General features: G+C 36.6%; 1 protein-coding gene across 3 annotated transcripts in view; it reads left to right on the top strand.

Annotated features, from left to right (window-relative positions):
• STRN3 (striatin 3) overlaps window positions 1–23,934 on the top strand; it is a 99,860-nt gene that overhangs the window by 35,101 nt on the left and 40,825 nt on the right. For all 3 annotated transcript variants that reach the window (XM_081089712.1, XM_081089711.1, XM_081089713.1), the window contains exons 4-7: window positions 1,592–1,673; window positions 5,607–5,780; window positions 13,245–13,374; window positions 14,484–14,625. In XM_081089712.1, the coding sequence (XP_080945838.1) occupies window positions 1,592–1,673; window positions 5,607–5,780; window positions 13,245–13,374; window positions 14,484–14,625 (528 nt within the window). The remainder of the gene's footprint in view (window positions 1–1,591; window positions 1,674–5,606; window positions 5,781–13,244; window positions 13,375–14,483; window positions 14,626–23,934) is intronic.

Genomic DNA, 23,934 nt, shown 5'->3' with positions numbered 1-23,934 from the left:
ACTATAAATAAACCTGACAACATGAATGAGTCACATAAAATTGATATAATTGATTTATTGTTATTAAATTAAAAATTAATCTAATTTTAGGAATTTAGGATAGTGTTGATGCTCTTCTGGGACTATCTAGTGACTGGAAAAGGGCACAAGGAAAGCTTTTGGGATGCTGATAATGTTTTGTTTCTTCATTTAGGTACTGGTTACATGGGTGTGTTCAAAAATTCATTGAGCTGTACGCTTACGATGTACTTCAAGAATATCCTTAGCAGCATTATTTATAATAGTGAATAATGGAAACTAATTTCAACATTAGGGGACTGGTTAAATTAAATAGGTATATACTTTCTATGGAATATTATGTAATCATTTTATATGATGTTAATCTATATTTATTGCCATAGAGAGAATGTTCAAGAGACATTGTCAAAAGCAGCTTATAATGCAGTACACATAGTCTTTTTTTTTTTTTTTTTTTTTAAGGAGGGAGAAGCTTAAGTGTGTATTTTCAGATGAAAAATATGAAATGATAAAGTCTTAAATACTAACTTCTGGTGATGGGATTTGGGGCAATTGTATTCTTTTTTAATTTTTTTCTGTTATGAATTGTATTTTATGTGATTTAAAAATAACAAAATGGTATAAGTAAAAAATTATAACTATAAAAATAAGGTGACTATTAGAATGAAAGAATCATTTCTAGAAATTGTAGCAATTCCTTTGTTCAGGGGAAGAATGAGAAAATAATAATGGGATTATTAGGGTTAGAGAAGTAATATTTCTGTAGAGAATATTTGTATTACTACCAATAAGTACTTGTTCATGTGACTAAGGAGTCTAGGAGCCTAACAACTGCGATCCATTCTAAGTTCTTGACGTTCATTGAGGGTTGATCTTTAATGGCCCGCTCTCCTTTATCTTTATTTTTATAATAGAAATTTATGGGAAAATAGTGCCCATAAGTAGTTTTGAATTTCAGTCTAAGGATACTTCCTCAGAGCTTAACTGACCTGAAATTATACTATTTATTAAACTTTTAAAATCTATATACTTTGTTACCTGAGAATAAACATGACTTTTTACCTGTAGCAAAACTTTAACTTTTACTTCTAAAAATGAAATTAACTACATACAGTCTACTGATACCAGTTCAGGATTGTTATTATATATACCTAATTTCTTACCTGTGTTGTTTTTGAATAGCTACTGTAAATATTAAGTATAGCTTTTTAATTTCAAAAGTATTCAACTCAGCAGAATTCTAGTAGTTAGAAAAGTAATAATAATATTGTATTTCAAAGCCTGGGCTTTTGATTTTTGAATCCTTGGTAGTTATAGTTAATATACACGTGGCTTTTCCTAATTTTAAAACGGGAGGGTAGTACCTAAGTGTTTGGGTTATTGGGATAAACACATTTGAAATGAGTGTGATCCACAGGAAATACTCAGTAAAAGTTAATTTTTTTTCTGTTCTTTATAAAAAAAATATTTAGGTGTATTTTTGTGGGAATTTTCCCCTTAGACAACTTTGGCAGTTATTTTCAATAGTTGAAATAATGTGTATGAAACTTGTCTTTTTGTTGTTAATTTTTAGAAGAAACCAAAGACACAGAAGCTCCTACGGCGCCTCAGAATAGCCAGTTAACGTGGAAGCAAGGCAGACAGCTGTTAAGACAGTGAGTAATGGCTCATTTTCAGTTTTAAGGATCTAGGTAGGAAGTGCCTATATTCAGTCACTTTTCAAGTGAAAAATTATTTAATGATACTGGTACAATGCATATAGTTTTTATATTGTTTTTTAAATGCTTGGATCTTTTTAAAGTTTGTTTCCTCTGAAAGTTCCCCAGGATGATGCTGTTTTTGATTTACCAGGTAGTATGTTGTAAAGACCTTGAAGGCCAGAACAAAAACAATATAGAGCTCAAACTTGTAGACACTCCATTTCATCACTGCAAAATTCACATATTTGGTTTTAAGTGAGACTGGTTTAGAGAAAGAATTTAACTGGTTATCTGAAACTTTAGGAGTGGCTTGCCAAGTTCCTACCCTTTACTTGAATTTTTGAGGAACCTCTTTTTGACGTTTGAATTCTTTGTTGTATTAGAAGTACTTCTGTGGCAAATCTTACTGTCTTTGATCTATTTCTTCTTCTCTCTTACGTTTTGCAACTTTGATACTGGTGTACTCTCAGTATCTTGGGTTACTTACAAGCATTCAACCTTCTCAACTCTAGACATCTTTACCTGTACTTAAGTAACCCAGTGACGTGTGGTCAGACCCTTGACCTTGTTATATTACCTAGAACTACCTCTGTGGTAGTCCATGATCCAACAGTTATCTTAAATTCCACTTCTTACTCCAAGTTCCATGTTTTCACCCTCTGACTTTACCTTGCTCTTTAGACCCTGACTACTTTATTTTTTTCATTAGCTCCTCTCGACCTATGTTTGGTTTCTATTTTTTTTTTTTGTTTGCTTGTTTTTTGCTTTCATTTCCCTAGCTCCGGCTTATACCCCATTATCCATCACCCTTTTGCTAGAACCCTTTGCTTTTTTGCTGCCCACTGCTTACCCTCTCCCAGCAGTCATTTTACTATACTTACTTGCAACATCCCCAGCCCTCATTCAGTTTATTGTGCTTCTACTTCTAAATAACTCTTGGAGAGCCCTGGCCGGGTCCAGGTGGTTCAGTTAAATGATACATCTTCTCATATACCAAAAGATTGCGGGTTTGATTCCCGGTCAGGGCATGTACCTAAGTTTCTGGTTTGATCCTAGTCAGAGCATGTATGGGAGGCAACCAATTGATGCTTCTCTCTCACATCAGTGTTCCTCCCTTCCTCTCTCGCAAATCAAACATATCCTTGGGTGATGATTAAAATAAAAAATAATAATAATTCGTGGAGAAAAATTATAGAATCTTATAAATGCCCTTGGACAAGGGCATATATTCATAGTTTCTTGTCCAAACATTGCAAAGAGCCTTTCTCCATAATCCTGGACACCTCCTCCCATTGCCTTCAGTGGATATTGTAAACTTTTACCACATCTCAACCCATTCTCTCTTGCTGTCATTAGAGCACCTCAAGTTCTACTTCACTGAAAATAGGAAGGCTGTCAGGTGCGAACTCCTTAACTTTTTGCTTTTCTTTCTATAAATGTATTTAAACCTCACATTCATCACCTCAGTTACTAATGTTTCATTCAAAGAAGCATTTATCAATTTGAACTCTCAGTGACAAAACTCAAACTAGTTATAGTAAGAACATTGTTTGGAAGGATGATGGGGTAGCTAGCAGAATTGAGAGAAGTGCTGAATAACTGAGTGTCAGGAAGATGAGCGGGGAGTAGCACTGAGAACTTTCCAGGGACTGGAAAACCCAGGATTTTTTTCTTATTTTCTGTTTTTCTACTCCTCTATGTGTATCAGTTTTATTCTTTTTCTATTGAAAATCACTTTTCTCCAGATGGCAGGAGATTCCTGATAATAGAGTAATTTCTATGGAGTAGAATTGGCTTGACTTGGTCAAATAACTGTCTGTGTCGGTTATTTTTTACCTGGATTGTATAATATCTTGGCTGCTCACTCAGACTACATGGTTGCAGTGTGGTGGAAGTTGTTTTCCCCAAAAGAGGATTGCATTTTTTAGAAGACTGCTATAGCTGTAGAGACAAATCAGTTGTATGGTATTTCTCTCATGAATGCCTAATCCCATTGCCTGGATTTAGATTCTGTCTCTCCTCACCTTTCTGTAAGAGTAGTTTATTTCCAGTCTTCCTTGTTCATTTCTCAACTGTGACTGGAACATTTTCATGTTCCAGTGACGCTTCTATCACAGACATATTTAAACGACCTTTTCTGTTGATATTTGATCTCTTGCAAACATTCTATATTAACTTCATTCCATTTGGAACTTTTTTTCTTACTTTCATGGTACTACTCTCTGCTATTATTTTTATCCTTAATTTCTCAAGTTCTTAATTTTTCTCAGTTTCTCTTATTCTTTTGCCCATTAGATATTTGTGGACCCATGCCTTCTGTTCTTACTTATGATTTTTCTCTGTATAATTTAATTTAAATTCATGACTTTAAATTACCACCGAACACTGATGCCCAAATATATATACCCAGTCATTCTCTTTTGAGCTTTTGACCTTTATCATTGTGCCTAATAAACAGTGTCACTTTTATAGACACTACATAATTATGTGATAAGTATCTTGTAAGCCAGATTTTGACCCATTCTTCATTTCATTGAATAGAGCCACCATCCAACTATACAAGCTAGAAACCTGAAGAATTTCCAAAATTCTTATCTTCATAAAATATATTTTTATTATTTTTGTTAATCCTCTCACCCAAGGATATTTTTCCAATGATTTCTTTCTTTCTTTCTTTCTTTTTTTTTTTAAGGGAAGAGTGGAAGGGAGGGGAAGAGACAGAGAGAGAAACATTGATGTGAGAGAGATACATCAATTGGTTGCCTCCTGCACTGGCCCCAACCAGGGCCAGGGTGGAACCTGCAACTGAGGTATATGCCCTTGACTATAATCAAATCCAGGACCCTTTAGTTGAAGGCTGACACTCTCCACTGAGCCAAACCAGCTAAGGCTCTTAGATCTTTTTTTATTCTACTAACATACGTATTATTGCACCAAATCACAGATTGTAGTTTGCTTACTTTTTTCACATCTATTTTTCTCTTAAGTTTTACTTCTTATTGCATTAGTGTCCTAACCAAACTAGTCTCCCTATCTTTACCTTTCACCTAAAAATCTTTTGTTCTTCTTTAAGCAGTATAAGACTCCTTTTTAGCATAAGAAATGCTAAGATACTTTAGATCAAAATTTTAAAATTTGTCACACAAAGACAGTCATGACCCATCATCTATATTTATGTCATAATCCAGTCCCTTTCTTCTTTTTCATTTTCATCCTGGATTCTGGATTAAGTACTCTGGTTTAGATATACAGAAAATTTGAAGACCACAGGATGATAGAAATGCAATGAGATAGATAATTGATCCCAGAAGGAGAAGTGACCTGTCGATCTAAACCTAGCATGTAACTATTCTCAGGTTTAGTTCTGCTCATTTCTTACCACTTTCCAGACTTAAAATATTTATCATCAACTCAAAACGGCTTCTTAAGGCTCGCAGTGGTTCTCAACCTGTGGGTCATGACCATCGGAAAACATATATAGCATATCAGATATTTACATTACGATTCATAACAGTAGCAAAATTACAGTTATGAAGTAGCAACGAAAATAATTTTATGGTTGGGGGTCACCACAACATGAGGAACTGTATTAAAGGGTCACGGCATTAGGAAGGTTGAGAACCACTGCCTAGGGCTTTTTAGGATTTAATAATTGACCCTTGATTAATGTTGGCTGTACTATTCACTTTCTTAATTAAATTTTGGTTTGTAATTGGCCTTTTTCTCTTAAAACTGGAACTAGTCTATAGAGAAGACAGTTATTGAGGCAAAGGAAGAATATATTTTATAGGATTATGGGTTTTTCTAAAATCCTTTAATGTAATTTTTATTTAAGTTTGCTGGTGTTAACAATATGTGGGTTTTTATATTTTTAATTTTCTCTTATAGATATCTTCAGGAAGTAGGTTACACAGATACAATATTAGATGTACGGTCTCAGCGGGTAAGGTCATTACTTGGACTGTCCAATTCAGAACCAAATGGATCAGTAGAAACAAAGAATTTAGAACAGATCCTGAATGGAGGTGAATCTCCTAAGCAAAAAGGACAAGAAATCAAAAGGTATGATATATATTTGTAGGTTAATATTGTTTATATGTGGGTATTATGAATCTTTTTAGCTTCTTTTTACTAATGTTAACAATTTTTAAAACGGGTAGAGTTCAAATTTAAAGACTCTTCTCTCCCTAAATGGTACCACGGGCAAATAAATTTTCCATTTAGGTGCTTTTAAAATGGCATTAATTCTGAAATAGGTGCAAAATTAAAATTTAAGGATGATGTCATGTAGTTCAGAGTTATTTTAACATCCTGATTTTTACATTTTTCTGAGTATTTTCAATTAAGTATTATGCTACTTTGTAATCAGAATAGCAATGGTTAGACCAGCCGTGGGCAAACTACAGCCCGTGGGCCGGATCCGGCCCGTTTGAAATGAATAAAATTAAAAAAAAAAAAAAAAAAAGACCGTACCCTTTTATGTAATGATGTTTACTTTGAATTTATATTAGTTCACACAAACACTCCATCCGTGCTTTTGTTCCGGCCCTCTGGTCCAGTTTAAGAACCCATTGTGGCCCTCGAGTCAAAAAGTTTGCCCACCCCTGGGTTAGACTCTAGTGTGAAAGGAATAAGGCTTTGTGTTCTGTTTGGGTTCAGATAGCTACCAAACGTTCTTTTTATTTTAATGTCTCTATTGAAATATAATTCACATATCATAAATTTCATTTAAAGTATATAATTTTATGGTTTTTAGGATATTCACAGTGTCACCCATCACCACAGTTTAAGTTGTGAAAATTTTCATCACCCTAAAAAGCAACCCCATATTCATTAGCTGTCACTCCCCATACTCCTACATTTTTCTCACCCTCCCCCCCAACCCCTCAAGCAACTTTACTGATATACTTTCAGTCTCTAAAGATTTGCCTATTCTGGGCGTTTCATATAAATGGTTATTTTATGAGTGGCTCCTTTCATTTGACATAATATTTTTAAGGGTTATGCATGTTATAGCACATGTCAGTAATTTATTTCTATTTATTGCCAAATAATATTCTGTACTGTGAATATGCCATATTTTGTCCATCTATTTGTTGTCCAGTTGATTGGCATATATGGTTGGTTCTATATTTTGGAATAATGAGTAATGCTACTTTGAACATTGGTATACAAATCTGGACATGTTTTCAGTTTTCTTGGGTATATACTTAGGAGTGGAATTGCTCAGTCATATGCTAACTCTGATTACCTTTTTGAGGAATTTCCAGTTTTCCCAAGTGGCTGAATTATTTCACATTCCCACCAGAAATTTATGAATCCTGATTTCTATATTCTTGTCAGCATTTGTTGTTTACCATCTATCAGTTATGCTTTGGTTAATACTACAGACTTGATAAATGCAAGGAATCAAGCAGGTGAAACTTAAAAAGATTTTTTTACCATTAGTTATTACATTGAATAACAGATTGGAAGGACAAAGAAAAGAAAGAGAATGGGGAAAAAAAATCAAACGAGTTCATTGCGTTCATTTAGACCTTAAGAAATTTATATGTACAGTTTATAAACTAGCATTATTTTATATCTTAGATATATTTTCTGACACAGTTATTTAAAACTTGTTCTATAACTTTTAAGTCAGCACAAGTCTTCTGTTTAGGCTTTTTATTTCTGAGAAATAAGGTCTCTAATGGAAGCAATTTAGCATTTAATAGAACCTTTATTTTCTATACTCAGGATTTCAGGAATCATAGAGTGTTTTTATAGCATAAGAGGAAAAGAAAAAGTATTCTAAAATTTTAACTAACGTTACTAGCTAACCAAGCTAAGTAGTTCAGAAGATTTATAAATATTTTAGAGTAATGCAGTTTACTATGCCACATATGAATATGCATTAAAGATCCACAACAACTTCTTGCCTTTACAAGATTAGGACCAGCAATTGAACCCATATGACTTCAGTGTGTGGGCAGACGCTCTAACCACTTAGAAACACCAGCCAGGGCTTATTTTAAATGGTTTAGTTGGAGATCAAAAAAGAGCTAATAGAGATTAAAAAGTGTGATAGAAAGAATTTATATATAAAACTTGGGATATAAGGTTGAAGGACTCTCCCAGAAAAGGGAATAAAGAAAGTAGGACTGAGAAGCTAGGAAAATTCAAAGATCAATCCAGAGAGCCAACATCTGACTAGGAGTTTCAGAAGGAAAGACCATGTGAAATGGTATTTAAATGATTGTTAAGGTAGTAATAAAAGAAAGATTTCTAGAATATATTTACAGATTGCATTTTCTTTTTTTTTTTTTTAACAAATTGTATTTATACGTTTTATGTTGACTGTAGTAGTAGAGCACGGGACACGTATTAATACGTTTTTTATAGGCTAGTGGTAGAATGCGGGTAACGTATAAATACATAAACTAAAGTTATCGTAATTTTACCGAACGTTGCCATTTGTGCAAAATATTAGCAAAAATGGCCCGCGCCACCTGTTAGCGCGCGATAAAAACTACCCGCAAACGATGTGTTAAGTAACTGAAATTTTTTATTGTTTAAAGTATTACACATGTCTCCTTTTTCCCCTGATTTACTCCTCCCCGGCCACTCCCATCCCCCAGGACAAGCCCCACTGCCCCAGTGTCTGTGTCCATTGGTTATGCTAATATGCATGCATACAAGTCCTTTGGTTGATGTCTTATACTCCCTTCTCCCCCTCACCTTCCCTCTGTGGTTGGACAGTCTGTTTGGTGTTTCTTTGCCTCTGGATCTATTTTTGTTCATCAGTTTATGTTGTTCATTATGTCCCACACTAGAGGCCTGGTGCACAAAATTTGTGCACGGGTGGGGTCCCTACGCCTGGCTGGCGATCAGGGCTGGTCAGGTTCCCTGCCTCCAGCCTCCTCCTTCCCTCGCCACCCTTGCACCGCCACCCTGCAGTTCCCCACCTTCCCCCCTCCTCCATCCCTTGCTGCCCACGTCCACTGCCACCTACCCCCAGTTCCCCGTCCCAGCCCAGGCAATCGGGGCCTGCCTGCCGGGGGAGGGACCCGGGAGGTTGGCCACTGCCCCGAGGAGGGAGCCAGCCCTCGGCCCCCCTGGGAAAGGAGCTGCGTCTACTGCCACCCACCCCCGGTTCCCCATCCCAGCCTGGGGGCTCAGCCCCGATCAGGTGATCAGGGCCTGCAGGCTGGGGGAAGCTCCTGTGTTGAGCATCTGCCCCCTAGTGGTCAGTGAGCATCATAGCGACCGGCCATTCCGTTGTAACGGTTGCTTAGGCTTTTATATATATAGAAATGAGTGAGATCATGTGATACTTATCTTTCTCTTGCTGGCTTATTTCGCTTAGCATAATGCTCTCCAGGCCCATCCATGCTGTTGCAAATGGTAAAACTTTCTTCTTCTTTTATAGCAGCATAGTATTCCATTGTGTAGATGTACCACAGTTTGTTTGTTTTTTGTTTGTTTTTTTTTAAAATATATTTTATTGATTTTTTTACAAAGAGGAAGGGAGAGAGATAGAGAGTTAGAAACATCGATGAGAGAGAAACATCGATCAGCTGCCTCCTGCACATCTCCCACTGGGGATGTGCCTGCAACCCAGGTACATGCCCTTGACCGGAATCGAACCTGGGACCCTTCAGTCCGCAAGCCGACGCTCCATCCACTGAGCCTAACTGGTTTCGGCTGTACCACAGTTTTTTAATCCACTCATTTGCTCATGGGCTGTCAGGCTGTTTCCAAATCTTAGCTGTTGTAAACTGTGCTGCTATGAACATAGGAGTGCATATATCCTTTCTGATTGATGTTTCTGATTTCTTGGGATATAGTTGGATGGATCACAATACCAGATATCAAGCTATATTACAAAACCACTATTCTCAAAACTGCCTGGTACTGGCCCAAGAACAGACATATAGACCAATGGAACAGAACAGAGAACCCACAAATCGACCCAACCCATTTATGCTAAATTAATATTTGACAAAGGAGGCAAGAGCATACAATGGAGTCAAGAAAGTCTCTTCAATAAATGGTGCTGGGAAAATAGGTCAGATACATGTGAAAAAATGAAACTAGATCGCCAACTTAAACCATACACAAAAATAAAGTTAAAATAGATAAAGGGCTTAAATGTAAGATGGGAAACCATAAAACTCTTAGAAGACTCCATAGGCAACAAAATATCAGACATATGTCAGAGCAATATCATTACTGATACAGCTCCTAGGGCAATGGAAGTTATGGAGAAAATAAACAAATGGGACTGCATCAAAATAAAAAACTTCTGTACAGCAAAAGAAACCATTAACAAAACAACAAGAAAGCCTACTGCATGGGAGAACATATTTGCCAATGCTATCTCTGATAAGGGTTTAATCTCCAAAATTTACAGGGAACTCATACAACTTAACAAAAGGATAAATAATCCAATAAAAAAATGGGCAAAGGACCTAAATACTAGTAGACACTTTTCAAAACAGGATATACAGAAGGCCAAGAGGCATATGAAAACCTGCTCAAAGTCACTAATCATCAGAGAGATGCAAATCCAAACAACAATGAGATACCATCTCACAGCTGTCAGAATGCCTATCAACAAATAAAGCAACAAGTGCTGGTGAAGATGTGGAGAAAAAGGAACCCTCTTGCAATGCTGCTGGGAATGCAGACTGGTGCAGCCACTGTGGAAAACAGTATGGAGTTTTCTTAAAAAGTTAAAAATGGAACTCCCATCTGTTCCAATAATCCCACTTCTAGAAATACAGATTGCATTTTCTAGGATTTTTTTGTGGGGGAGGGGTTTGAAAAGATTCCCCCCACAAGAGCACTATAAAATTACTGAAAAAAGACCCATACAAAGTTCATCATCATGAACACCAAAAAGAAACATCTCAAAAGAAACAGCATGTTAGCATGCAAGTAGAGTTAACTCTTAGACCCTCACAGTCCATCCTTGCTTTTTAATTTTTATTTTCCTAGAGACCAATGATGTCCATTATCTGTTTATGCCATCCATTTATCTTTTGATAGTGTCGATTTGAACAACTTCCTCATTTTTATTGTTTGTTATGGTTGAGATTTGAGTGTTTTTTGTATATTCTGGACACAGGTTCTTCATCAAATATGTGATTTGCAAATATTTTCTCCCAATCTGTGGGCTTGTCTTTAAATTCTCTAACTGTGTCTTTCAAAGAGCAAGTTTTTAATTTTTGTAAGTCTGATTCATCAATTCTGTCTTTTATGGATTGTGCTCAATTTGACTTTTAAAGCCATGCACATGTATTGCTGTGATCAAATATAATTGTAAAACCTAAAATATGAGTTTTCACTTTAGAGATAGAAGTTTCTATTCAAGGGATAGCAGCACTTAATTTATGAAAGTTCAAAACAAATTTTCATATCTTAAATTTATTACAGCAGGTCTTCAAATAACATTTTCTTCATTGTTGTTTCTTTTTTTAAAAAAACTTATCTTTATTATTGAAAGTACTAGAGGCCTGGTGCACAAATTCATGCACCGGTGGGGTCCCTCAGCCTGCCCTGTGGATCAGGCTGAAACCAGCTGTCCGACATCCCCCGAGGGGTCCTGGAGTGCAGGCCAGGCTGAGGGAACCCAGCGGTGCATGATCAGGGCTGGGGAGGGAGGAAGGAGGTTGGCCAGCTGGGGAGGGTCTGTGGGATTGCTCAGTCCCGATCCGCCAGACCCCAGCAGCAAGCTAACCTGGTTGGAGTGTCTGCCCCCTGGTGGTCAGTGCACATCATAGCAAGCGGTTGAGTGGCCTTAGCATATCATTAGCATATTACGCTTTGATTGATTGAACGGCCAACTGGACACTTAGCTTATTAGGCCTTCATTATATAGGATTACAGATGTCCCCTTTTCCCCCATTGATACATTTCCCCCTCCATCATTGTTGTTTCAGTATGACATTGATGAGATGCAGTAAGAACTTATCTCTTGTTTATATCAATTACCTTTGATAAAACTGGTTTCATATTTCAGTTCCCTTGAAGTTGCAGAACCTGTCAACAACGTTAAGTGAGGACTTACTACTGTATATTCTTTATATTTTTTGTTATTGAATATTTTATTTGCCTTTCATTTAATTCTCAAATATTAAAGATATTTTAAATGCTAAACTAAAAAGTGTGTGTTTTATTATTGTGGTAGGTTGGTGTGTGTGTTTTTGTTTTTTGCCAATTTGCATTTGGAAACAGTCTCTTTTACATTAAGTGTTTATATAGATCCTTAATGTGCTGGATTAGGCAAAGTGTAGTAGATTTATTAAAACCCTCTGGCATGTTAAAGTGCTATCAAAAGAAATAGTCTTCTTGTATTATGTCCTTAATTTGAATTAATAGAACCAATCAGGGAGGGAGAAAACTGTAAATTTTATATTATTATTTTTGTTACCATGCATTCTTAGTGTTGATAAGGACATTTGAGATCATCTAGTTCAGTGATGGTGAACCTATGACACGCGTGTCAGAGGTGACACGTGAACTCATTTCTTTTGTTGATTTTTCTTTGTTAAATGGCATTTAAATATATAAAATAAATATCAAAATATAAGTCTTTGTTTTACTATGGTAGCAAATATCAAAAAATTTCTATATGTGACACGGCACCAGAGTTAAGTTAGGGTTTTTCAAAATGCTGACACACCGACTCAAAAGGTTCGCCATCACTGATCTAGTTCAACTCCCACATTTTTCCCCCTGCCTGTAAAGAAGTTGAAGCCAAAAGGTCTAAGTGGCTTGGCCAAGTTCAGGCAGCTATCTTTAGTATGTTAAGGATCCCGTTTTCTAGGTAAGAAAATTTGTGAAGCCCTGGCCGGTTTGGCTCAGTGGATAGAGCGTCAGCCTCTGGACTGAAGGGTCCCAGGTTCGATTCCGGTTAAGGGCACATGCCCAGGTTGCAGGCTCAATCCCCAGTGTGGGGCGTGCAGGAGAGCCAATCAGTGATTCTCATCATTGATGTTTCTCTCTCTCACCTCTCCCTTCCTCTCTGAAATCAATAAAAAATATATTTTAAAAAAGAAAAGAGAAGAAAATATGTGAAACTGATTGGAATGTTCTATAACTGATTTACCATAAATTTAAATCTGGGCAGCCTGATAAATTAAACTTTGGCTTTAGTGATCAAACGTTTGGGCCAATCTGTAATAGGTTATAGAGTTATAAGAAATGCTCAATTTAAGTTGCTTGCTTATGGTGCCTTTATTTTGAGAAATAGTACCACATTTGAGTGTCTAATAATACAGGATTTTACTTTGATACAGTAATTACTTAAAATATTTTGGACAGTAAACACTGGAGGACACAGTCACTTTTAATTTACTTGTAGAGCATAACTAATCTTTCAGAATTCTCTTCTTGGGTAAAATATTTACGCAATACATTTATAAATAGGTTGTCATTTGGATCTCTATACTACCTTCAAGTGCTGTTGTAAAATAGGAACCAGAAAGAAATATTAGAAGTAACCATTGGAATATTTGGATTCATCTTTTTCCCTTCATACAGGCCTTCTGGTGATGTTCTTGAGACATTCAATTTCTTAGAAAATGCTGATGACAGTGATGAAGAAGAGGAAAATGACATGATTGAAGGCATCCCAGAAGGAAAAGACAAACATCGGATTAATAAACACAAAGTAGGAACTTGATTTTCTATTCTTATTAGCTAAAATATATATGCTCATATATTTCAAATAGAAATAAACTATCATGAATTACAAATGTATGTGTTGACATTCTTGTTGTTTGGTAAGGATTAATAATTTACTTTTGCTTATTACCTAAGAAACAGGTTTATCTGTTTTAGTGGTGATGTGGGTTAGCTATAGGAGCAAAAGTAGTTTGGGTGATCCATTTGTGAATTATCATAATAATGTACAATGTTTCAAGTATGTAAAAAAAAAGGATAGGTTCAGTTATAGTTCTTTGGGATGTTACAGTGGTGTAGGGAAATGTCATTGTCTATAAAAGCAGTTTTTAATCTTTTAGCCACATTTTATATTTGCAGTATATTCAACATGTGTAACATGAGTAAATAGACATTTTGTTTCCTTTTTTGTTTTATTTTGTTTGTTTCTGTTCTGGGAGGTAAAGCGCTATTATAATTACCACAGCTATTGGCTTGGTTAATGTTTTATTAGTTGTATCGTATCTGTAAGTTATAGTTCAAAGTGAGTGAGGTCAATTCAGCATAACTTTTCCATTTAAGTGAGTGAATGGGTTTTTGAAAAGGGTAACTGAATATATTATAATTAAACAGGTTAACTATTCTTGGTCATTAGCATATTAATAATTCTTACTACCACCTTTCTTGCATCACATTTTACAGTGTTCTTCACACACTTGAAAACCATTTATCTCTAGGCAGTGGTCGGCAAACTGCGGTTCGCGAGCCACATGTGGTTCTCTGGCCCTTTGAGTCTGGCTCTTCCACAAAATACCAACTTCTGCGCATGGGCCACGAAGTTTCAGTCGCACTGTATGTGCGCGCCCGCATGTGGTATTTTGTGGAAGAGCCACGCTCAAGGGGCTAAAGAGCCGCATGTGGCTCGCAAGCTGCAGTTTGCCGACCACAGATCTAGGGTATAATTTAGGATTGGTGAACTACATGGAAAATCTAAAATTTAATACTTAAGTAATTTGAAAATAGGAGTGCCAATGTAAAAATAATTGTGTGAAACTGTAAAGAGCCAGCCCCTTTAAAATTTAGGATAAAAGTAATTTTTGGCTTATATTTCACTTACAGATAGGTAATGAAGGTTTAGCTGCTGACCTAACTGATGATCCTGATACTGAGGAAGCACTGAAAGAATTTGATTTTTTAGTGACTGCTGAAGATGGTGAAGGAGCTGGAGAAGCACGGAGTTCAGGGGATGGCACAGAATGGGGTAAGGTGATAGTTATGGGCATGGGAGAAATTCTAGCCCTTAAAGATGTATTATTATTAAATATTATATGTGGAATGTGTGTATCTGAATGTACGGTGGCAGTTAAACTGAAAGCAAGAAGAGGTATTGAATAATTTGGACCAGTTTATTTAGTTTGGGCGACTAAACTGTTTCATATATGGTTTTTTGTGGACTTTGATTTTGCAGTTTGTCTTGATTTAAAGTTGAAACACTTAGTCAATTTAGAAATCCAGTCTGTTTTAGCAGATTTAAAAAATAAGCATGTATAAACAGTTTTTAAAATTCCCATTAATTAATTTGGTAATGACTTTAGGTTTCAAAAAGACGAAATGCTTTCAGTATGCCTGTATGGTGTTACCTGACTAACTGCTAGGAAGTAATAAAGCTACTAATCTTAAATTATAGCTCTATATTAAGCAAGATTTAGTGAAGGTTCATTGTGCCAATATGAGGGCCTAGCCTTTGCAAGTGATATGTAATGCTAATAATAATTTTGCTATAACTAAAAGGGAGAATGCCCAGTACTATTTATATAGAGTTAAAAACCCCATTAAAAAGTAAAATAAAAGTGTAAAAAATATTTTAAGATAATAGTTGAGGTTCAGAATGTTGTTCCTATTAAATATGTTCATTCAATCATCTTTTAATATTAGCATGTTATCTGATAGGTAGAATTCAAATTGTGTTTACTGAGTTTTATTAGAGAAGGTTACTAACCTTAACATATTTCACATGAAAACCAAACTTGCTTAGTTACTAGGAAGGAATTATCACTGGATTTTTAAACACTAGTGTGGTGATAGGAAACACACTTGGAGTTTTAAAATGCCTCAGGTATGTATTGAAACTGAATATTGCTAATAGCAGGAGAGACAAAACCTACGTAATAGATTTATTGACTATCCTGATAAAATTCGAGTACCTAAAAGAACTGAATTTTGTTACCAGCTTTCTCATTATTTATAATCCTCAAGTTTTGTTTTCAGACCTTCACTTCTCTCCTACGTGGAAAAAGGAACATTTATTAAAACTGGATAAACTCCACATTAACTTCTAGACTTGAATATAGTTTTTGCACTTATTTGAAAATGACTATATTCTATAAGTTTACTTTTAAAAAATGTTTTTATTGATTTTAGAAAGGGAGAGAGAGAGAGAAACATTGATTGGCTGCCTCCTACCCCCCCAAAACCCAAATGTGTGCCCTGAGTCCCTGAGTGGTAATCAAACCAGTGACCTTAGTGCATGGGACAACACTCAACTGAGCCACACAAGGCAGGGCTAGAAGTTTACTCTTAAGAATTAGCTTTGCTCAGGAGAAACAGTAGAAGTATCTAAGTTTTCTTTTAGCTTCTCTGCAACTCATTTAATGTTGGAAATATCTTTTTTCCAGTAATTTCTAAATTATAGTTTATGTTTTTCTGGTTTATTTTATAATTATATAAGTATATTTAACTTATATAAATATATAATTATTTTTAAATCTATGTGTGTTTTAGGAGATCTAGAACCCACAACTACATCTGAAGAAATTTAACAATTACCTATAATGCTATTATATAGAGAGAACCATGGTTAACATTTATGTATAAAGATTAGAGGCCTAATGCACGAAATCCATGCAAGAGTAGGCCTTCCTTGCACCAGCTTCCCTCTGGCACCCAGGACCCTGGCTTCCCTCGCAGTCCCAGCTTCGTCTGGAAGGACGTCCATTCTAATTAGCATATTACGCTTTTATTATTATAGATTTGTATATCCTATATAATAAAAGCCTAATATGCTAAGTGTCTGGTAGACCGGTCGGCCATTCAACCAACCAAAGCATAATATGCAAATGATATGCTAAAACCACTCAACCACTTGCTATGACATGCACTGATCACCAGGGGGAAGACTCTCCGACCAGTAGGTTAGCTTGCTGATGAGGTCCGGTGGATCAGGACTGAGCAAGACATGCTGTGGAGCCCTCCTGCCATCCCTCCCTGGCTGGCCAACCTCCCACGTCCCTCCCTGGCCCCGATCGTGTACCAGTGGGGTCCCTCAGCCTAGACTGCGCCCTCTCTCAATCCAGGACCCCTTGGGGGATGTCAGAAAGCTGGTTTTGGCCCGATCCCGCGGCCCAGGCCAAGGGACTCCACTGGTGTACGAATTCGTGCACTGGGCCTCTGGTTTATTTAATAAAGGATTTTGCTATGTGCTGATTTATAGCCCACACTTTTCACTTGACATATTGTTTTTCTTCAGCACCACTTTTATAATAGCTGCATAATATTCTGACAATATGTTCTTTTACTTATTTAACCAGTGCTCTGCTGATGTACATTCAGATTATTTTAATTTTTAAAAAATGATCAAAAGCAGTTTTTGAGCATTTGTATAGCTAAACTTTTTTTATTTTGTTTTATTAATCCTAATCTGAGAATAATTTTCCATTGATTATTTTTTTTTTTTTGAGAGAGAGAGTGGAAGGGAAAGGGAAAGACAGAGAGAGAGAGAGAGAGAGAGAGAGTGAGAGAGAGAGAGAGACATTGATGTGAGAGACACATCGATTGGTTGCCTCCCACACTGCCCTGTCCAGGGCCCCAGGGACCGAGCCTGCATCCGAGGTCTGTGCCCTTGACACAAATGGAGCCTTCAGTCTGTGGGCCGATGCTCTTTCCATTGAGCCAAACAGGCTAGGACTGTATAGCTAAATGTTGACACATATCCATTCCTGTTTTTTTTGCCTAAAATTTCTGGAAGTTTGACTGCTAGTCAAACTGATATACAAAAATTTCAGAAATTTCAATCTGTATAAAATGGCATTATCTATATATATAAAAAGGCTAAGCAATTGTCCAACCAGTAGCTATGATGTGCACTGACCACCCGGGGGCAGACACTCAACGCAGGAGCTGCTGAGCAGTGGTTCTTGTGTGCCGCACCTCGGAACTAGAGAGGAGGGAGCCGGATTTAGGGGTGCATCACTTGAGAACCGCCCTCTCACAATCCGGGACCCCTTGGGGGATACCGGAGAGCCAGTTTCGGCCCGATCTCTGCAGGCCAGGCCGAGGGACCCCATCTGCTGGAGGGATGCAAACGCCCTTCGAGCTGCGTCACCGCCCCAGGTGCGGCCAACTGGGGAGAGACTATGGGAGGTTGGCTTCAGGACATGTCCAGCCTGTCTCACCCAGTCCTGTCCGGTCCCACCCTGCCCCACTGGCCACCTTCTAATTAATTTTTTTTTTCAATGTGTACAAATCCGTGCACTGGGGCACTAGTTTGTTTAATAAAAGTAGCATATCATGTACAACTGATTGGTCCTTCTGTCCAAAGACTTTTGACTGTAGAGTGAAGAGTCAAGAGAGGATGTAATCAGGGAATGACAACTGTCAACACCTGAATCTCTGTGTAAATGGAAGTAACTGACATAGTCTTTTCCTTCTTGAAGAGATTTAAATATCTTTAAAACATTTCAAGTTCTTGAAAAGAACAAGGACTCTTTTAGGATAAAAGGGTTCAAGTAGTTTCTTTCCTTAAGAACTGAAAACTGTTATAGGGTCTCTCTAGTGTTTCTGAATTCATTATTTCTACTCAACAAGTGTCATATTCAGTTCTAAAACAAAGGATGGACATACCAATACTCCTTTATATTTAATTCATTTACTTAAAAGTGAATTTACTTATAAATGGAAGATGGTCATTTTAAGGTTTTGGGTAACGGACACAGATTATTTTTTAAAAATAGTCTGTCTAAATGAAATATATCCCATACTTACCTACTTCAGATAATCTGTTATTTTTTATTTTGTATACTATCAATCTGCTCAGGTAGCTCTAGTTTTGAAACCTTTTATCTTATGAACCATTGCTTTTTGGAAAGCTCTTTGATTTTTTTAAATATATTTTTTATTGACTTCAGAGAGGAAGGGGGAGAAAGAGAGAGATAGAAACATCAATGATGAGAGAGAATCATTGATCACTGCCTCCTGCACACCCCCACTGGGATCGAGCCTACATCCCGGTCATGTGCCCTGACCAGGAATTCAACCTGGTCCCTGGGTTGATGCTCAACCACTGAGCCACACCAGCCGTGTTTTGGAAAGCTTTTAAATCCTGCTCTTTTTTTGTCATCTATGTCAAGTAGACTGATTTTAGTGGTTTTTAGTTTTTACAACCAAAAATACTAGTGAGAATTTCTAATTTTGTTATGTCTCTCATGAAGACTAGACATTTTAAGGATGTTTATTTTCTTCTACACTATTAAACTGATCTCTGGAAATTTATAGGACTACAGAATGCAATTAGTACCTAATGTATTTGTTTACTTTTATTTTTTAATTGCATTATTGGGGTGACATTGGTTAATAAAATTATATAGGTTTCAGGTGTACAATTCTACAATACATCATCTGTATATTGTGTGTTCACCATCCCAAGTCAAGTCTCCTTCCATCACTACTTATCTGCCCTTTACCTTCTTTTACCTCCCTCCACCCCCTTTCCCTCTGGAAATCACCATAGTGTTGTTTGTGTGTGATTATTTTTTTAATCCCTTCAACTTTTCACCCATCCCCCGAAACCCCCTCCTACCAATATGTTCTCTGTATCTATGAGTCTGTTTCTATTTTGTTTGTTAGTTTATTTTGTTCATTAGATTCGACATGTAAGTGAAATCGTATGGTACTTGTTTTTCTCTGACATTTCACTTAGCATAATACTCTCCAGGTCCATCCATGCTGCCACAAAAGGTAAGATTTCCTCTTTTTTTAAACGGCCAAATAATATTCCATTGTGTAAATATACTACAGCTTTTGCATCTACTCATCTGCTGATGGACAGTTGGGATGCTTCCAAATCTTGGTTATTGTAAATAGTGCTGCAGTGAACATCAGAGTGAATATATTCTTTTGAATTAGTGTTTTGGGTTTCTTAGGATATATTCCCAGAAGTGGAATTGTTGGGTCATGAGGCAGTTCCATTTTTAGTTTTTTTAAAACTATATATTTTTATTGATTTCAGAGAGGAAGGGAGAGAGAGAGAGAGAGAGAGATAGAAACATCAATGATGGGAGAGAATCATTGATCGGCTGCCTCCTGCACTCCCCCCACTGGGGATTGAGCCCGCAGCCCGGGCATGTGCCCTTGACCAGAATCGAACCCAGGACTCTTCAGTCCGCAGGCCGACGCTCTATCCACTGAGCCAAACTGGCAAGGGCCCATTTTTAATTTTTTGAGGTAACTTCATACTGCTTCCCACAATGGCTATACCAATCTGCATTCCCACCAACAGTGCACAAGGGTTCCCTTTTCTCCACATTCTCACCATCACTTGTTTATTGCTTTATTGATGATATCCATTCTGACAGATAGCTTATTGTGGTTTTAATTTGCATTTCTCTGATGACTAGTGATGTTGAGCATCTTTTCATATGTCTGTTGGCCACCTGTATATCCTCTTTGAAGAAGTGTCTATGCAGATCCTTTGCCCATTTTATAATTTGATTGCTTGTTAGTTTGTTTTTTGGTGTAGAGTTGTACAAGTTCTTTATAAATTTTGGATATTCCTTATTGGATGTATCATTGGTGAATATGTTCCCCTATTCAGTGGGTTGTCTTTTCAATTTGTTGATGGTTTCCTTTGCTGTGTCTAATGTAGTCCCATTTGTTTATAGTTTCTTTTGTTTCCCTTGCCTGTCGAGATATATCAGAAAAAAATATTGCTGAGAGAAATGTCTGAGATTTTACTGCCTATGTTTTCTTCTGGGATTTTTATGGTTTAAGTCGTTAATCCATTTTGAGTTTATTCTTGTGTATGGTGTAAGAACGTGGCCTAGTTTCTTTTTTTTCACATATTTGTCCAATTTTCCCAACACCATTTATTGAATAGGTAATTTTTAGCCCATTGTATGTTTTTGCCTCCTTTGTCAATTATTAATTGACTATACAGGTGTGTGTTTATTTCTGGGCTCTCATGTTCCATTGATCTATATCTGTTTTTATGCTGGTACCATGCTGTTTTGATTGCTATTGCTTTGTAATATAGTTTGATATCAGGTAGCATGATTCTTCCAACTTTGTTGTTCTTTGTCAAGATTGCTATGGGCATTCAGGTTGCATATACATTTTTGGAATATTTGTTCTAGTGCTGTGAAATATGCCATTGGTATCAATAGGAATTGTGTTGATTCTATAGATTGCTTTGGGTAGTATGGACATTTTAATTATGTTAATTCTTCATATTCATGAACATGATGTATGCTTCCACTTATTTGTATCTTCTTCAGTTTATTTCTTTAGTGTCTTATAATTTTTTTAAGTACAGGTCTTTTACATCCTTGGTTAAATTTATTCCTAGTTATAATCATTGCCAGGACACAGGATTTCTCTCTCAAGACTGAACCAAGTGTCAACAAAACAGAGATAATCAGGAGAAAAGCAGTGTAATGACAAAAAAGAAAGAAAGGCAGCTGAGAATGGTAGTTATGTCCTACAGCTTCCCCAGTGCATGTTGCTCATAAAACTTGCTTGCTTGGGTCTTCCTTAAAATACAGCATATTCATCTATCAAGTTACATTTTTATTTAAGTGAATGTAGGTCAGTTTCTGTTCCTTAAAGTCAAATCCCTCTGGCTAATAAAAAGAAATTATTATTAGGTGGGGTTTTTTTGTTTGTTTTTTATGCAATTGTAGATGAAATTGTTTTCTTAGTTTCTCTTTTGGATAGTTCATTATTGGTGTATAAAAGTGCAACTAATTTCTGGATATGTATTCTGTCTATTCGAATTTTCTGATTCTTCCTGATTTAGTTTGGAAGATTGTATATTTTTAAGCATTTGTCCATTTCATTCAGATTGTCCAATTTGTTGGCATATAGTTTTTCATAATATTTTCCTACAATCCTTTGTACTTCTTTAGTGTCACTTGTTATTTCTCTTTTATATCTGATTTTACTTATTTGGGTCTTCATTTTTTTTTCTTCTTGATGGGTAAAGTGAAAGTTTTGTCATTGTTTATCTTTTTAATGAACCACTTTTTGGTTCATTGATCTTTCGTATTGTTTTTTAAGACTATTTTATTTAATTCTGCTCTGATCTTTATTATTTGTATTTCTTCTACTCATTTTGGACTTTGTGTTTTTTTTAAAAAATATATATATTTTATTGATTTTTTACAGAGAGGAAGGGAGAGAGAGAGAGAGAGAGTCAGAAACATCGATGAGAGAGAAACATCGATCAGCCGCCTCCTGCACATCCCCCACCGGGGATGTGCCCGCAACCCAGGTACATGCCCTTGACCGGAATCGAACCTGGGACCCTTCAGTCCGCAGGCCGACGCTCTATCCACTGAGCCAAACTGGTTTTGGCTTGGACTTTGTTTGTTGGTCTTTTTCTAGTTCCTTTAAGTGTAAAATTAGATTATTTATTCCAGATTTTTTTTTTTTCTTGAGTAGGCCTGTAATGCTAAGAGTTTCCCTCATAGGACTGCTTTTGCTGTGTCTCATAGAACTTGGCTAGTTGTGTTCTCATTTTCATTTGTTTCAAGCTATCTTTTGATCTCCTTGTTAATCCATTCATTGTTTTTGTAACGTGATTTTTAGCTTCCACACCTTTTGTGTTTTTGTTTTGTTTTTCTTGTGATTGATTTCTAGTTTTATACCATTATGGTCAGAGAAGATGCACAATATGATTTCAATCTTAAGTTTATTGAGACTTGTTTTGTGTTGTAACGTGTCGTCTAGCCTAGAAAATGTTCCATGTGCACTTGAGAAGAATGTATATTCTGCTGCTTTGGGGTGAAATGCTCTGCAGATATCAATTAATCCATCTGATCTAATGTGTTATTTAAGGCCCCTGTTTCCTTGTTGATTTTCTGTCTGGAAGATCTATCCACTGATGTCAATGGCGTGTTAAGGTCCCTTACTATGACTGTCTTACTGTCAATCTCTCCCTTTATGTCCATCAAGATTTGCTTTGTATATTTAAGTTCTCCTGTGTTGGATGCATAAAGGGTTTTGCGAGGGTTATATCCTCTTGTTTGATTGCTCCGTTACCATTATGTAGTGTCCTTCTTTGTCTCTTACTGTAGTCTATATTTTAAAGTCTGTTTGGTCAGATACAAGTATTGCTACCCCAGGTATTTTTTTCTTTCAATTTTCATGAAATATCTTTTCCATCACTTTACTTTTACTGTGTGTGTATAATTGATATGAGGTGAGTCTCTTGTAGACAGCATTTATATGGATCTTGTTTTCTTATCCAATAAGCTACCCTATGTCTTTTGATTGAAGCATTTACTTCATTTACATTCACAGTGATTGTTGATAGGTACGTATTTATTGTTATTTAATTCTTTATAACTATGTTCCTCCTCCCCTCCTTTATTTTTCATTTAAAAAATATTTTTATTGATTTCAGAGAGGAAGGGGGGGTGGGGGGGGGGAGAGAGAGAGAGAGAGAGAGAGAGGGAGAGAGAGAGAGAGAGAGAAACATTAATGATGAGAGAGAATCATTGATTGGCTGCCTCCTGGTTCGTGTGCCCTGACCAGGGATTAAACTGTGACCTCCTGGTTCATAGGTCAACACTCAACCACTGAGCTACGCCGGCTGGGCCTCCCCTCCTTTTTTTGCCTCCTCCTATTCTCCTACTTCTTCTTCTTCTTCCTCCTCTCCTCCTCCTCCTCCTCCTCCTCTGTCTTTTTCAAGAAGACCCTCTAACATTTTTTGTAATACTGGTTTGGTAATAGCGATCAAGTCCTTTAGCTTTTTCTTGTCTGGGAAGCTCTTTTTTTCTCCTTCAATTTTAAATGATAGCCTTGTTGGGTAAAGTACTCTTGGTTGTGTAGGTGCTTGCTGTACATTAGTTTGAATATTTCATGCCTAATACCTTCTGGCCATAAATGTTTCTGTTGAAAAATCAGCCGACAGTCTAATGGGAGCTCCCTCGTAGGTAACTGTCATTCTCATTTAAATAAGTTTTCTTGCCCTTTTGCTGCTCTGTTTGATTGTTTTCTGTTACCTTGTCTTCCAAATTGCTGATTCAATCCTCTGCTTCATTCAACATACTGTTTATTCCTTTTAGGTATTCTTCATTTCAGATATTGTATTCTTCATTTCTGACTGGTTCTATTTTATGGTTCTATGTCCTTTTTCATGCTGTTCTAGTTCTTACTACGTTCCTTGAGCATCCTTATAACCATTTTATTTGAACTCTGTATCTGAGAAATTATTTGCTTCTATTTCATTTAGCTCTTTTTTTGGAAATTTCTACTGTTCTTTCATTTGGGGCATTTTTCTTTGCCTCCTCATTTT

Source organism: Myotis nattereri (genome assembly GCF_964212035.1).
Source record: "Myotis nattereri genome assembly, chromosome: 1".
Taxonomy (NCBI): domain Eukaryota; kingdom Metazoa; phylum Chordata; class Mammalia; order Chiroptera; family Vespertilionidae; genus Myotis; species Myotis nattereri.
This window is presented reverse-complemented; position numbering and strand designations above follow the sequence as displayed.